The sequence below is a fragment of the Bombyx mandarina genome, chromosome 20 (genome assembly GCF_030267445.1).
Source record: "Bombyx mandarina strain Sakado chromosome 20, ASM3026744v2".
In the NCBI taxonomy this organism is placed as follows: domain Eukaryota; kingdom Metazoa; phylum Arthropoda; class Insecta; order Lepidoptera; family Bombycidae; genus Bombyx; species Bombyx mandarina.
Window position 1 is genome coordinate 5,353,906 of NC_143226.1, and position 17,610 is coordinate 5,371,515.

The following is a 17,610-nucleotide window of genomic DNA, read 5'->3' on the forward strand; positions in this document are numbered from 1 at the left end:
CTATGTTTCTATTTTAATAGAGCGGATGCCCCACCCTTCAATCCGGATTGTATCGTTGCAGTAATAGGTAGGGTGGTGGTGGTACCTATCACGCGTACAGACTATATCCGTTAACTTGTGCTATTTTAATCAACAAACAATGAATGATCCCAATATTCGAAACTTTATTATAGAGATTAATTTTTTTAGCGGTTGAAAATTTCCTAAGCGAATTATTTTTTTAATCCAATCATTGTAATAAATTTCGTTACTAAAGAGATCGAAAGAAAAGAGGTTTGAAATATTATTTGCTCTTGTTAAAACTTCGATTTTTTTCAAGATAACATTATTTATTATGGGACAGTATCGAGGATTTTTCTAATTGGTACATGAGAAAAGAATTCTGGGAAAAACATGCACGCCACCTGCCACACGTTGCTGGTACTACGACAGACGCTATCCCTGGACTTGTACCATATATCATCGCTATCGGATAAATCGTTTAGAACCGGACAAACATACAAACATTCTATTTTATTTATCGAGATAGATAATTAGACAGAAGCTAATAGAACAATCACAACGCGTGACGTCATATGTGGACAAGTGGGTATTAATACTCGACGCTTATGGCCACAAGTGACGTCACGCTTAAATTACTTCGGCGGCTTTGTTAATTTTTAAAGCTAATGTCTCCGATTCGTTGGCCCTGTCTGTTTGTCCAACCTCTGATGTTGACGGTGACGATGTGTCGTCTCCCGTCTCCATCCAAGCCGATGCTGTCCACATAAATCCGGTTGTCGTTATCCGTCTGCATCACCGCTACCAACATTTTCCTGGATAGACAACATTTCTCCCTCAAACAATCGGACGGATATTATTAAAATTTAAAATTACTTTTACGATTCGACCTTTCAAATACTTTACAGTTTTCGTGGTCACTTATGACTCCGTAAAAGCAGTTTTAATTGTGTCTGAGAATTGTGGAAACCGAAAAAAAACACTACAGTCTGAAGAAGGTCACAATCCAAATGTTTTTAATTAGTTACCGGAGCCCAAGCCGCCCGCATTGAGACATGAGGTCGCAGGCTCATTTGTATTCCATTACGGCTTTCCCGTCCTACGAACTGGAATGCTTTGTGGTAAAACCATGCAGATTTTGTCACCGCAATGACACTTTTAAAGTGGCATTCAGCATTGACAAGTGGCATTTACGTTGATGTCTAAAACTTAAGAATACAAACTCTCATTTATTGATGATATCGCATAGCTTAGCATAGCTCATATAGGTCCATCGCCTTCCAGAACGTCGGCCATATTGCGGTTCCATGTAAATGTGTGAGTGCGTCTGGTGCTAGGACCTCTTGTGAGTCCGCGCGGATAGGTTTTTTTTTTTTGCCCTTGTAGGCAGATGAGCATACGGCCCACCTGATGGTGAGTGGTTACTGTCGCCCATGGACTTCAGCAATGCCAGGGGCAGAGCCAAGCCGCTGCCTACCGCTTAATAGTCTCCACAAGCCTCGTTTGAAGAAGGACATGTCACAGCGCTCGGGAAACACCGTGGAGGGGAGCTCATTCCATAGCCGGATGGTACGTGGCAAAAAAGATCTCTGGAAACGCACTGTGGATGACCGCAGTGGCTCCAGGTAGTATGGATGAACTCTACTCCGGTGGCGGGCGATGTGATGGTAAAAACGAGATGCCGGTATCATCTCGAATAATTCCTCAGAGCACTCAGGTACTACCACCCTCGCCATTTCTGCCGTGAAGCAGTAATACGTTTCGGTTTGAAGGGTGGGGTAGCCGTTGTAACTAACTGAGACCTTAGAACTTATATCTCAAGGTGGGTGGCGCATTTACGTTGTAGATGTCTATGGGCTCCAATAACCACTTAACACCAGGTGGGTTGTGAGCTCATCCACCCATATAAGTAATAAAAAAAGACAAAGTCTCATTTGTTGCAACAATCTCTGATAGCATAGCATAGCATAGCTCAGATGGGTTCATCGCCTTCCAGAACGTCGGCCACATTGCGGTTCCCTGTAAATGAGTGAGGACTTCCACTGACCCGTAATGCGGCAGCACGCAGAAGCTGACGGGGGTCTCCCGGTCGGTGAAGCGGTAGACGACGGCGCGATGTAGCGTGCGCAAGGACAACACCTCAATGTAGCCGCTGCCAGAGTCCAGCATGTACAGAGAGTCCGAGACGTAATCTGTTTCACGAATACAATAGCTCTAATAAACAACTAGCTTTTGTCCGCAACTTCGTCCGCGTGGAATAGTTCACAAATAATGCTTTATTTTGGAACAAATTTGGTCAGCATAAAAAACGTTATAGTGAGCCAACCTTAACATATAGACATATACTGTCGCGGACTTTATTTTAGATCTTTTAAAGGCGAACAATTCTGTCATACGTTATTTTAGCGAAACCGATTTTGAAACATTCTTTATTGGTGCTCCGCTTGTATTGGTCTTAGCGTAATAATAAATAGCCTTCCTCGATAAATGGGCTATCTAACACTGAAATAATCAAATCGGACCAGTAGTTCCTGAGATTAGCGCGTTCAAACAAACAAACTCTTCAGCTTTATAATATTAGTATAGATAATGTATGTGTGTAGCATCTATTGTCTATTCAGAAACTCGTTGTTCAGGGTAGGGTCAATGGTAAAAGATCTCGCGGACGACGCCTAATGCGCTGGACTGATCAAGTGAAAATCATTACCAAAACTCCAATTAACGAGGGCTTACGCTAAGCCTCAGCTCACAAACTATGGAGAACAGTTGTCAATGGTTTAATGGCAAAGATTCCACATGACAACAGTCGCGAAGTACATCACACGTTTCCCCCGACAAAGCCCCCATTAGCAATTGCCAAGTACGTCACGCGCTTCCCTCCATAAAGCACCCATCAACAATTCCAAGTTGCGATTACCGCTCAACGTCTTACCGTAGTCCATGTCGACAACGTTCTCGGGTCCGAACTTGATCAGGGCGAACACTTTGCCGTGAGTGAAATCGCTCATGTTCGTATAGCTGATCGAGTGCTCTCGACCGTCGTACACATACAGCCTATCTGTTGACCAAAAACGAGGACGCTTCTATGAATCGACCCCAGTCGAAATACGACGCATATTTTTTATTGCTTAGATGGGTGGACGAGCTCACAGCCCACCTGGTGTTAAGTGGTTACTGGAGCCCATAGACATCTACAACGTAAATGCGCCACCCACCTTGAGATATGAGTTCTAAGGTTTCAGTGTATGTAGTTATAACGGCTGCCTAACCCTTCAAACCGAAACGCTTTACTGCTTCACGGCAGAAATAGGCGGGGTGGTGGTACCTACCCGCGCGGACTCACAAGAGGCCCTACCACCAGTTTACGTGAAAACCGTGTCTTGGGAGGACTCTATGACTCTGATGTCTCTTTATCTTATATACGGGTTAGGAATTAGCTCCCCTCCACAATGTTTCCCGACCGCTATGACATGTCCACCTTCAAACGAGGCTTGTGGAGAGTACTTAACTGTAAGGCAAGGGCTTGGTTTTGCCTCTGCCATGAGCGACGGTAACCACTCACCGTCAGGTGTATTATCGTATGCTCTTCTGCATTTCATCTGCCCGTTTTTCTTTCGCGCATTTGTAGGTTTCAACTCCTTAAAAACTCATTAGTAAGGCCTAATAGTCATGGTCACTGATGAACAAATCCCTTGATGAGTTCACGTACCTCGAACAGAGTCATAGGTCATAGCTTGCACGCGTCCCAAGGAGAAGTTGGTGACGTGACTGTGCGGATTGCCCATGGCGTCCAACCGGAACTTTGTGAACAGTCTACCGCTGCCGACTATCAGATGCAGAGGGCGATAGTCATCTTTGGCTGGAACCAGAGCAGCCAAACGTAAATAAAAAAACAATTGATCTTCAGGCCAGAGGTCGTTTGAATCAGAAATCGATAAACGTCTACACGCACGAAAATGTGTCACGTTCCGTCTGAGCCTGCGCGTGCAAGGGAGAGCACGGAACAAGCCATAGAGAGGCACGATCGTTGCGTTGGCTTGTGACACATTTATATCTCTTCTCGCATGACATCAGAGCTAGCCGTTCAAATAGTTCTGGTACTGACGTCATCACGTAAATCTATCGACCATAAATCGACTTTACAGACAACCAATTTTTTTTGTTACCTTTTAGTTCTAAGGTCCAAGTTTCATCTTTATAATAGAACGGCTGAACCGAAACAATTATCAGCCCACAAACGTCCACTGCTGGACATATACCTCCGCCAAGCCTCGCCATAAAGACCGGTCCTGCGCTGCCTGCCTCCAGCGGATCCTCGCGAACCTCGATAGATCGTCAGTCCATCTTGTGGGAGGCCTACCCACGCTACGTCTTCTGGTACTTTCTGTCCCCAACGGCCATCCGTTCTACGAGCAATGTGTCCTGCCCACTGCCGCTTCAACCGAAACACATAGCTACAGAAATGGACAGAGTGGTAGCAGGACCAAAAAACAACTTATTACCTGTAGGTATGTAATTACGCAAATTATAATTTATCCGTATCGATTTTTATTATACGAATTTATTGCTTCTTATATTAGTCGGTCGTGAACATTAGTCAAGTGCTACCTTAGAATAAAATCGGTACATGACTGTGGGATTCGAACGCAGGCACAGTTGCATCACTCTATATGAATGCACCGGCCGTCTTATCCATCCAGGCTACAACGACTTCGCCCCAGAGCTAGAGTTTTCTTCTGTGTTACGAAACACATGACATTCGTATCACAAAGCTGACCAAAGACAGTAAGAGTCTCGAAAACTCACGAATGCATCTGCCGTTCTTGTTTTCCATTTCGTCTGGACAAGCACACGAGTAGGTGTCGATTGATGTGACCAGACAGAAATGGGAGCACGGGTGCTCGTCGCACGGATGAGGAATCTTCTTCATCAACGCTGGGTGGTACATATGGAGACCTGTCAACCAAGCGCATGCAAGCTTTAAATACCCCGGTAACTGAGAATAACGTAATTTTCCCTGGACACCCTTTTTACTTGATTATTTTTATTGCTCATACGAGTGGACGAGCTCACTGCTCATCTCATGTCAAGTGGTTATTAGAGCCCATAGACATGTACAGCGTAAATACCGCCACCCACTTTGAGACATGACATTTTACAGTAAAATTGCTGCCCCACCCCTCAAACCGAAACCCATTACAACTTCATGGCAGAAACAGGCATTGTGGTGGTACCGTCGTCCTACTACCGGTAAAAAACCCAGAATCTCTAAATTAAAGGATCAATTGAACATAATTCATCCCATCCATTATAATTATTATTATCCGATGCTATAGACTTATTTATTAATTAGATCACTCGTACAGCAAACTGTCGAAATTGACCCAACAGTTATTTTGGACTCAATCTCCTTAGTTCTGTGACATGTTCAAACGGGATTTAAGAGTACTAGTGGTAAGTTTGTTGTTCTTATGTTTGCAAGAAAACAAAAGACTCAAGTGATCACCAGCATTCAGCTCCATCACCAATAATACCTTTGGCATCAAAGCCATTAAGTACTTATGTAGCACCAAGGACTCTACGTCTTTTTGAAGTATCGATATTTCACTCCTGTTTGCTTCCTAAAATTCATCTGTCGTAATTTCCTGCTAATTCCATTCAGGAGTGGCGAAGCGTGTTAAGGTCCCTCATCACAGTCATCTTCTCGCCCCAAGATGAAAGGCTTCGTCCAAGCTGCAAATGTCTATTAAAAAGGCAATGCCTTTCTACGGTCTACATACCAAATACCGAAGTGTCCATCTTGAGGAGCACCTGTCTCTGCGAAGCGCTGTGAATCTTATCTGTAGTCTGGATGGAGTCTGATATCCAATCGCTCCAGTACACCGTGTTCTCAAACACCGATATCGCGTAAGGATGGTGATGGGCCTCTTTGAATAATGACTAAAGACAAAATATCATTGACAAATAGATCTTCGAATAATTCAACATAAAATGAGTCGCCAGCAACATGTTATGGAAATTTATTAAGAGGTATCGTCATATCGTATAGTATAGATGAATATAAGATCCAACTGCCATTAGCTTACCTAGCTTCCCCTAGTTCCTGGTGTATTGTGATGAGATTTCACATTATCGTGAATATTCTATCTGAATACATGTATATTATTATACGGAATAGCTATAAAAAACATTGTGATCTGTAATTCCAGTAGTTAATGATGAGACGATAATACACGAAGCCTATACAAGTTTGAGTTTTAACTTTTTTTTTATTGCTAATATGGGTGGGTAACCTCACAGCCCATCTGGTATTAAGTGGTTACTGGAGCCCGTAGACATCTAAAACGTAAATGCCACCACCCACCTTGAGATAAGGTCTAAGGTCTCAGTATAGTTACAACGGCTGTCCCACCCTTCAAACTGAAACGCATTGCTGCTTCACGGCAGAAATAGGGTACCTACCTGTGCGGACTCACAAGAAGTCCTAAATATATAAATGTTAGTTTATTTCAACGAACATCATTTAAATAATAAACAACTCAATTTATCGTGAATACTCACGTAAACGACCTTAGTGCTTAGCAGAACAACTTTGATGGTCTTATCAACAAAGTAGAGTCTGTCGTTGGGCACGTCCAGCGCCAGGCCACTGGCGAATGACGTCATCGACTCTACCAGCACCTCAGAGCTCGACCCATCCATCTTGGCCCTCATTATCACCGGCCGGCTGTGCCAATCGGCCCAGTACATCTTCCTGCATCATTGCGACATAATGAGAATATTAGGGTTTGTTTTATTCACTGACCTTACTGGTTTTTTGTTATAAATAACGACACAAACTAATTTTTGTTTTGCAAACCGTACAAAACTAGACTGAACGTAACTTTATTAGGCGTATCTATAAGAGCCAAACGATTAGCCACATATGACGTCATATGTTTTAATTCGTTTTTTACTTGACATGAAAATAATATATTGTAACATTCATGTTTAACAAAAAAAAATACCGTTCGATTGAGCTTCGACCTTATAATTCGATTTATGAGAATTAATTATTGCAAAGTGATAAAATTCACACTCACCCGTGCACCGGGTCCAGAGTGATGAACTTGGGATGTTTGGTGTCAGCTTTCAAAGTAAAACATTTGAAGCCGCTATCGTAGCATACGAAGATCAGGCCCCTTTCAGCATCGCCGAAGTAAATGTGGCGGGCCATGAAATCAATGGCTATATCGCCTGGATCCTCTAGACCTAGACCGACTATTACCTGTACAGATATAAGAGAACACAATACACGCAAGCTCAATTTTTTTTTATTGTCCTTGTACGTAGACGAGCATACGGCCCACCTGATGGTGAGTGGTTACCGTCGCCCATGGACTTCAGCAATGCCAGGGGCAGAGCCAAGCCGCTGCCTACCGGTTAATTCTCTCCACAAGCCTCTTTTAAAGAAGAACATGTCATAGCGCTCGGGAAACACCAATTCGTCAATACACGAATATTTTTTTTTTTAAGAAAGCGTTTCTTTTGTCCCTCTACCCATTCGCTGGTCAGATCTAGTAAGAGAAGCACTTAGTGGTAGTCTATACCATGCGGTCTATGCCAGCCATGATCGAACACTGGATGAACGTCACATGTGGTCGCGTTTCTCAGTAGTGAAGAAGAATTCGCTGGTACACACCGGGGGAATTGGCGATTGCTCCTGAGGCACATAAGATCTGCCCATAGCAATGATACTGAATGATGACCACGACCATTCTGACAAGAATTATATGACAAAGACTTCCGTCTTGAGACAGTATGGTATTAGTAATGAGAAGATTCTACGTAGCTTTCCTAAAACTGCCCATCTAAGCGAGTCTTTACCTATGCTGATAGCCTTGAGAGGCTATTTCTGCTTCGCCCTAACATGTAGGTGCTGCTAAAACTGGCCCTAGCAAGAGCCGTGCTTCGCAGAATCTACCACCGGATCGGAAACGCGACCCACTGAGAAGATCCGGCGAGAAACTCAGTGGGCTGTGTCTGTGGGTTAAAGCGAGTCTTAAAAACACAGAATTTACACTAAAAAGACATAAGACAAACCTGTCGAGTGTTTTCTACGTCGTCTATGTGAGCTTTGACGATGGCTTGATGACCTTCTGCTGTTTCCACCCAGTAAACGTATATTCCGTTCGATGTGACCCCATGAGCCTGGAAGATTAGGGAACCATTCACACACCGGTCATCCGACCCGACACTGGGACTCTCTGTACTATGAGAACCAAAGACATCAGTTATATACAGTACTAGCTATTGCCCGCGACTCAGTCCGCGTGAAATAGTTACTTTAGCATAACCCTAAATTTTACCCCCCCCCCCACTTCATTTACGTAGAAAGTGAAAATATTTTTGTATTATAGAATGTGAAGGAGCTATTTAAACCCCTATTTTGAAACATTCTTTATTGGTATTCCACTTGTATTGGTCTCATCGTGATGTTATATAGCCTATTGAGCCTTCCTCAATAAATGGGTTATCTAACACTGAACGATTTTTTTCAAATCGGACCAGTAGTTCCTGAGATAAGCGCTTTCATACAAACAATCTCTTCAGCTTTATAATATTAGTATAGATTCATAATTTAGTCATTTATTCATATAGTATTCATAATTTAGTATAGTCTTCATAATTTGAGGAGTTAACGAAAAGCAATTATGTTTATTTATTTATTTACTTATTCTTATTTACTTATTCTTATTTATATTAATTGCTTATTCTTATTTATGTGTAAAGAAGCAAAATTTTTATTTAATTTTTTTTAATTTTTTTTTATATTTTTATTATATTATAATATTATTATTATATTATAATACTTTGTATTAATTGTATGTATATTTACGGAGATATGTATGTGTATATGTATGTGTACATATATGTATATGTATTTGACTGGAATGGTACACCGCGCGTAGTTCGTTTCCAAATGATTCTTGTCCACCTGATGGTTGTCTGGAAGAGATCGCTCTTAGCGATAAGACCACCAATTGTACTTTTTTGTTTTTCATGTATCGTACTGTTTATTTGTTTTTTGGTATACAATAAAGAATACTCTCTCTCTCTCTCTCTCTTTATTTATGAATGTTGGTTTTGAAGTGACTATTTTCTTTTTTTATTGATGCACAAAACAAATTACAATCATTACAGTACATATTAGCTAAATCGTACAAGTAGTACATAGATCTAAACTGGATTGCAATCTGAATGGTATATGCACTCAGCAAACCCGTATTAATGTATATTGGCTATTGAAAACAAAATTACAAATAAGAATTAAAAATTACAAATAAAAATAAAATTAAGAATTCCAGAAAAAAAAAAAGAAAAAAAAAACGGTAACCACATACATACGTAGACAACAATACAACCAACACAAGCATTATATTGATAACTAGCCATTGATAAATAGGATATCCTTCACACATCTGACAAATCCCCTGAGTCTAGGTTGAAAGATATCAGTTCCTATTACAATATACTATTCCTATTTACGTAGATATTTGAGGCCGTCAGCGCAAAAGTGGCCTAAGCTTACCATAGTTATTATGGAGCAATGAGGTTTATGTTTTCATGAATTTGAATTTGAGTAGGCAAAAAAACAATACGCACAAAAATTATGTTTACAAAGTCATCTGTTATCTATGGGCGAAACTATGGATAGACCGGTTTTGCATCAAAATTTATTATATTTTAAATAAATTGCAATATACACAATTATAAGCATGATTATGAAAAATTGTGTGCTGCCACTTTTGCGCTGACGGCCTCATTTAATTTTGTACAGTATATTATTTGGTTCAGCTTGGTGCATTCATTTAGTTTGATATGATATATTATTTATTACTAGACTAGTAGTGCGAAAACCCTGTCGCGACCCCTTCAGAAAATAGTTAGGGGGTCGTATTTTTTTTTTAATTTTCTGTCGATTTAGCAGCACGTAATACATCGCTCCTTCCCTACGTAGGGTTGGTCAAAATTTTCAGCATGCGGCAAAGCTACCATACATGCACGCACGCGAAATATTAATATGGTTTTCTTATATAATAAACTCGATAGAAACGTTGTTATTTAAGACTTTTAGTTAGAAAGATGAGCTTGATAATGTTGTAACGCGATTCAGGCATACAAAATAATCTTCTAATCTATACTAAATATCTATATCTAAATATTGTGTCTATAGCTACCGTTTCAAATTTTTGTAAGACTAATGTGATTTAAAACAACGTACTGTAAATAATGACAACACTATTACACAATGATGAAATTTTGAAGTCGTCGTGGCCTAAAGGATAAGACGTCCGGTGCATTCGTATCGAGCGATGCACCGGTGTTCGAATCTCGCTGGCGGGTACCAATTTTTCTAATGAAATACGTACTCAACAAATGTTCACGATTGACTCCCACGGTGAAGGAATAATATCGTGCAGTAAAAATCAAACCCGCAAAATTATAATTTGCGTAATTACTGGTGGTAGGACCTCTTGTGAGTCCGCACGGGTAGGTACCACCGCCCCGCCTATTTCTGCCGTGAAGCAGTAATGCGTTTCGGTTTGAAGGGTGGGGCAGCCGTTGTGACTATACTGAGACCTTAGAACTATATCTCAAGGTGTGTGGCGCATTTACGTTGTAGATGTATATGGGCTCCAGTAACCACTTAACACCAGGTGGGCTGTGAGCTCGTCCACACATCTAAGCAATAAAAAAATAAAAAAAAAAAATGACATAATATGTAATACTTAATAATACAACGAATTACGGTTACTAGGTTAAGGGGATTTACCTTTTTTATTCCAGTCGCCAGTGTGACCACTTCCTTCGACTTCACTTTCAGATATTTAATTTCGTTTCGTGTACTGTAGAACAACAGGGGTTCGGGACCTGCGTAACGGAAAATCTTTATGTATAAAAATGTATTGTTGTTCGTTAGTCTTGCTAAAATTCGGGAGCGGCTGGATCGATTTGGCTAATTTTGGTCTTGAATTATTTGTGGAAGTCCGAAGAAGGTTTAAAAGGTAGATAAATATGAAAATGCTCGGAATTAAATAAAAATAACGATTTTGTTTTTCCTTTGATGTGTCCCTCATGGGACGGATTCCTTTTGTTTGTTTTAAGTTTATTTTATACAAAAGTTTCGGTATTTTATATATCGATTGAGGCACTACGAAGTCTGCCGGGTCAGCTAGTGGCTGATAAAAAGAAAACTGGAAATCGGGTAGCTGTCACTTCTGACAGAAAACATGACGTTTCGCGCGTAAAGAAGGATCCCTTTCCGGTCGCGAAGCAGTCGCTTAAACCGGTTTGTAAGGGTTTTTTTTGCCTACGTAACCTAACCTTGCCTGCTACTAACTTCAAGGGTATGGAGTGACGAGCACTATCTTGTATAGGGGACAATTTGAAAAAGTGTTAAACCTGTAAACAGCAAGCTATTGTTAGAAGACTCACCGAAATAGCGCTAGTGTAAGTAGTGGAAATTACATGAAAATAGCAGTTTTAAATCGAGTGAAGTATGCTGGGTTGAAAAATTTAATATTCTTCGTAACTTGTGTATATAAAAAATATGCAGAATTTAAAATCTCAACTATTTATTTTTAATAATATTTACGTACGAAGTGTTAGTGATAATCAACAAATTAAAGAGCAGACGGTTAGCGTGGTATGGACATGTGATGTGTAGAGAGAAGATGCATGTGACTAGGAGATGTATGGAAATGATAGTGCAAGGTAGAGGGGAAAGAGGTCGACCGAAGAAGACATGGATGGAGTGTGTGAATGACGATATGAGAGAGAAAGGAATGAGTGTTGAGATGACGGCTGATAGAATAGAATGGAAGAGAAAAAATAGCTGTGTCGACCCCACCTAGTGCGATAAGGTGAAGAAAAAGAAGAAAAGAAGAAGTGTTACTATCCTTATAAATTTAGTATTATCCTGCTTTAATAGTTTATGACGCTGTTTTTTAAATCTTTCCACTTGCTACTGTGGCGCCAATAAAATTGGCTCGCTTTTATATATATTATATACATATTTTAATAAATAAAATATCAAGAAATATCTTTTTTTGATATTCACGATCGCGAACCTTCCGTGTTCAGGGACTGCCTTAAAAATTCACTGTCACACTTTTCTCGTCCTACCACAGAGTACCAGGCGTCAAAACCGAAAGTTCACTCACCTGTGGCATAACACAAGTACTTAAGTTCGTCCTTGAAGTAGCCGTCGGCGCATTCGCAAGTGAAATGGCCGTCCGCGTTGACGCAGTAGTGGGAGCACTGAGGGCGGGCCAGCGCGCACTCGTCGATGTCGTCGCAGGCCCCGGTCGAGGTATTGTACCGACGCAGGTTGAGGTGGTTGAGACACTCGCACGTGGGCCCGGCGCGGTCCGGCACACACGAGGCCTTGTCACCGAGGCACGTGTGGTTCGCGCACATCGTGTGCCCTGAGGTTTATTTGATACAACACTTTAAGAAGTCCAAGGGTGGAAAGGCTATAAGGCACAAGCGATATTTTGGTCGTCGTCGAAGTCGTCGTGGCCTAAAGGATAAGACGTCCGATGCATTAGTATGTAGCGATGCACTGGTGTTCGAATCCCGCAGGCGGGTACCAATTTTTTTAATGAAATACGTACTCAACAAATGTTCACGATTGACTTCCACGGTGAAGGAATATAACATCGAGTAATGAAAATCAAATCGGAAAATTTTAAATTTGCGTAATTATCGGTGGTAGGACCTCTTGTGAGTGCGCACGGGTAGGTACCACCACCCTGTTTATTTGTGCCGTGAAGCAGCAATGCGTTTCGGTTTGAGATGGAGCAGCCGTTGTAATGTCAAGTTTCAAGGTGGGTGGCGGCGTTTACGTCGTAGATGTCTATGGGCTCCGGTAACCACTTAACACCAGGGCTGTGAACTCGTCCACCAAACTAAGCAATAAAAAAAATTAAATTAATTTAACTGAAACTAAACCTTGAAGAATCTGATTATCTTAATAGGCTAATATACGTATCTACACGTACAGTTAGCGCAGAAGGATCTCTCGTCGCTACCGTCCTTGCAGTCCTGCATCCCATCACACATCATTTCACTGGCGAGGCAAAACGAGGAGTCCATGCATTTGTATTGGCGCCTCCCTCCTAGCCACTCCTGGCAATCCGATCCGCTTAGCATCGAGTGGGACAGGAGGCTGTGACCTACGATCCAGGAATAAATATAAACTTGTGACTACAGATAGTGAATTCTTTTTTCCATTGGCCACTCCATCGGGCAAATGATGGCAAAATGAAATGACACTTAGAAAAGACCAAAACTCAGGTGTGTGGCGATACACTAACAATCTGTTATAGCTAATCTACACTAATATGTAAATCTACGGTGGTTTTTACGGATATTCTGTTGTAACTACTGAACCGTGCATCCGATTGACTTGAAACTTGGTATCTATGTAGAAAATACATGTACTTCATGGATAGGCTAATATTTATATGAGTGTTGGACTCCCTACACCAGTTGCAGGGGCGTTAATGATGAGAAGATTCTCATCATTAACATTATTATTTCTACAAAGATTTGTGGGAGGTGAGAAATAATAATGTTAATTTTAAAGGCCCAGCGAAGCGGAAGGGTACAGCTAGTTCTTCATAAGCCTATGTAGATTGCGTTTCATTCATTTGCCAGATTTGGCTTTATGTGAAGTACAGCATATAATATTTGTTCAAGTACCAGAGATTAGGATCTTCTAATCTTTTATGTCAATCGAGGAGGCAAATCGATGGTGCCTTCTGTAAAACCCATTGCTATTTCCCCAAGGGCAACAATAAGAAAACAGTGTTGTCCAGTTTGAGGTCTTTCTTTCAAATATATAACTAGAAACAAATCACGCACGGTCATCCGGACCCAAATTAGGATTCCCCGTGTTATAGATACCAGAGACTGACACATGTACTTATTATAATATATGCGTGTAATATTTTTTTATTGCTTCGATGAGTGGAGAGCTCGCAGCCCACCTTGTGTTAAGTGGTTACTGAAGCCCATAAACATTTACGAAGTAAATGCGCCACCCACCTTGAGATGTAAGTTCTAAGGTCTCAGTATAGTTACAATGGCTGCCCCACCCTTCAAGCCGAAACGCATTACTGCTTCACGGCAAAAATAGGCAGGGCGGTTGTGCCTACCCGCGCGGACTCACAAGAGGTCCTACCACCAGCAATAAAGTATATATGCATATATTATAGATAATAAACACCCAGAGAAAGAGCAAACAAATTTGTTCATCACACGAATGTTTGCCCGATGTGGGAATCGAACCCACGACCCTCGTCGCAATAGTTAAGGCTGTTGATTACTGCACCATTGAGTCAGTCATCAGCTGACACCGGTATACTCACGGCAGTTTTCCGGTGAATTCTCATCGCTCTTATCCTTGCAGTCGTAGCTTCCATCACATAACCAAAGACTGGAGATACATTTTCCATCGCCGCACAGAAAACCTTTGCATTTACCCTGCAGGATATTTCTAAATTGATCTTTAAAATTCTCACAATAGGACTCAAAGTTAATTGGTTTTATGTGAGTTTTGGTCGTATTATTCGTATATTAACCTCAAGGGGTTACTCTAGATTCACCGAACTAGTAAGTGAGCTCACGGGGCTCAAACATGACGACGTGGCTAACACGAACCCTAGCAAGAGAGCAGTGCTTCGTAGAATCTACCACCGGATCGGAAACGCGGCCCACTAAGAAGATCTGGCGAGAAACTCAGTGGGCTGTGTCTGTGGGTTAATTTACTCGCCGAGCCCTTTGTCGCAAGCGACGGGCTCGATGACAACGATGTCCAGTGCTTGGGAGTGCTTGGCTAAAAGCACCGCTAGTGGAGTGGGAGGATCCCAAATGACTGTGTTCATAACTCACTCAATTCCATATACATTAATAACAATCATATGAAATAAATAAAAAATCTCGTCTCTAGAATGCACATACTCCGGTAATACCGCAGCACTATGTCCTTTTACAGACAAGGGTTAACATATTCCTTGACATGTTTTTGCCGCGAAGTTTAAAGGAAGCTTCAACTATTATGCCAAATCAATTGAGATTTCTGACTAGTGTTTCTAGGCGATAACATTAACACTACATATCGGGGGTCTATGAATTGCTGTCGCCAGATGTAGGGCCCGTATAGGGCTTCTAAAAACTGCAATATACAAGGAACATAATATATAATATATATACTTATAAATGAATTGCTGTTCATTAGTCTCGCTAAAACTCGAGAACGGCTGGACCGATTTGGCTAATTTTGGTCTTGAATTATTTATGAAAATCCAGAGAAGGTTTAAAAAGTAGATAAATATGAAAATGCTCGGAATTAAATAAAAATAATAACAATTTTGTTTTCCCTTTGATGTGTCCCCCGTCGGACGGATTCCTTTTGTTTGTTTTAAGTTTTATTTTATACAAAAGTTTAGGGTCTTTTATTTATCGATTGAGGCCCTACGAAGTCTGCCGGGTCATCTAGTCATGGATATAGTAAAAGCTACTCACAGTAGCGACAGGAACCAAAGTGCAATTTAGCTCATCACTTCCGTCGTCGCAATCGATGTCGTTATTGCAGATCCAATGGTTCGGGATGCACTTCTTGCTGTCCCGACACATGAACTGGTGGGTCTCGTTACAGAACTGAGCGTCTGGCTTGTGATCAACTGTGGGCACGATTTTATAAAGTTACTAGCCGTACTCGCCCGCTTCGCTGCGCATTTAAAATTAACATTATTATATATTGACATTATTATTAGGGAGTCCAACACTCATATAAATATTAGCCTATCCATTAAGTACATGTATTTTCTACATGGATACCAAGTTTCAAGTCAATCGGATGCATGGTTCAGTAGTTATAACGGAACATCCGTAAAAGCCACTGTAGATAGTTTTATTTATTTATTGCTTAGATGAGTGGACGAGCTCACAGTCCGACTGGTGTGAAGTGGTTACTGAAGCCCATAGACATCTACGACGGAAATGCGCCACCCATCTTGAGATAGAAGTTCTAAGGTCTCAAGTATATTTACAGCGGTTGCCCCACCCTTCAAACCGAAACGTATTACTGCTTCACGGCTGAAATAGGCAGGGTGATGATACCTACACGCGCGGACTCGCAAGAGGTCCTACCACCAGTAACTTTTTAACTGCAGCTAATTTTACGGATTAATTTTTACAGTTCACCTAATTGAATGTCGACGTAACAACATACCACAACCCGTCCTTGACTACGAAAACTAGTTATTCCCCCTGGCTTTTCACTGGTACCCTAAAAGGCTATTCCAACTACGCCAGGACGGGTGGTGAGCTCACGGGCTCAATCTGAGAGAATTTGCTAACAATAACCCTAGCATGAGCAGTGCTTCGCAGAATCTACCAACGGATCACCAATGACAAGGTGTGAGCTTGGGGTAAACCGTGCGTCTGGTTGCAGTATGGACCGCGATAGTCCTCTTACCCCGCCCGGGTTCTGACCTCGGGGAAATACCTAAATACCATCCTCTGAACATATGCGGATCGTCCAGTCTCACACACCCCACGCGCACCCTGGATGTAGGGACCTCGTAGGAAGTTCGGCCCTTGACCCGAAAAAGCACAAAAAGTTATAATTGTTTAATAAAGGTATCGTTGTCGATGTGGGCGTTAGAGGAATTTAATCTATACTAATATATAAATCTACAGTGGTTTTTACGGATGTTCCGTTATAACTGAACCATGCATCCGATTGACTTGAAACTTGGTATCCATGTAGAAAATACATGCACTTAATGGATAGTAGGCAATATTTATATGAGTGTTGGACTCCTTAATAATAATGACAATAAATAATAGTAGAAAATACATTTACTTAATGGATAGTAGGCTAATATTTATATGAGTGTTGGACTCCTTAATAATAATGACAATAAATAATAGTAGAAAATACATTTACTTAATGGATAGTAGGCTAATATTTATATGAGTGTTGGACTCCTTAATAATAATGACAATAAATAATAGTAGAAAATACATTTACTTAATGGATAGTAGGCTAATATTTATATGAGTGTTGGACTCCTTAATAATAATGACAATAAATAATAGTAGAAAATACATTTACTTAATGGATAGTAGGCTAATATTTATATGAGTGTTGGACTCCTTAATAATAATGACAATAAATAATAGTAGAAAATACATTTACTTAATGGATAGTAGGCTAATATTTATATGAGTGTTGGACTCCTTAATAATAATGACAATAAATAATAGTAGAAAATACATTTACTTAATGGATAGTAGGCTAATATTTATGTGAGTGTTGGACTCCTTAATAATAATGACAATAAATAATAATGTTAATTTTAAATGCGCAGCGAAGCGGGCGAGTACGGCTAGTAAATCCATAATAATGAAACTCTTTGGTTTTTGCGTGTCGCGAACATAATTCAAACTACCTTAAGGCTTAATATCAGGTTCATTAACACAATCGATTAACGTTTTTACCGTCGACATTCCATCATTGCACTAACGAAATATTTTCTTGTCCTTCACATTTCA

The 17,610-nt window shown here is 40.8% G+C and overlaps 1 protein-coding gene across 3 annotated transcripts in view; it reads right to left on the bottom strand.

The window, feature by feature from the left end:
• The window catches only part of yl (Putative vitellogenin receptor yl), a 45,291-nt gene that overhangs the window by 23,989 nt on the left and 3,692 nt on the right, over positions 1-17,610 (bottom strand). For all 3 annotated transcript variants that reach the window (XM_089736008.1, XM_089736007.1, XM_089736009.1), the window contains exons 3-16: positions 15,574-15,731; positions 14,418-14,532; positions 13,047-13,220; positions 12,207-12,470; positions 10,817-10,914; positions 8,083-8,190; positions 7,083-7,267; positions 6,562-6,754; positions 5,781-5,940; positions 4,807-4,956; positions 3,710-3,859; positions 2,933-3,058; positions 2,048-2,192; positions 706-815 (exon numbers count right to left, since the gene is read on the bottom strand). In XM_089736008.1, coding sequence (XP_089592134.1) covers positions 706-815; positions 2,048-2,192; positions 2,933-3,058; positions 3,710-3,859; positions 4,807-4,956; positions 5,781-5,940; positions 6,562-6,754; positions 7,083-7,267; positions 8,083-8,190; positions 10,817-10,914; positions 12,207-12,470; positions 13,047-13,220; positions 14,418-14,532; positions 15,574-15,731 — 2,136 coding nt within the window. The remainder of the gene's footprint in view (positions 1-705; positions 816-2,047; positions 2,193-2,932; positions 3,059-3,709; positions 3,860-4,806; positions 4,957-5,780; positions 5,941-6,561; positions 6,755-7,082; positions 7,268-8,082; positions 8,191-10,816; positions 10,915-12,206; positions 12,471-13,046; positions 13,221-14,417; positions 14,533-15,573; positions 15,732-17,610) is intronic.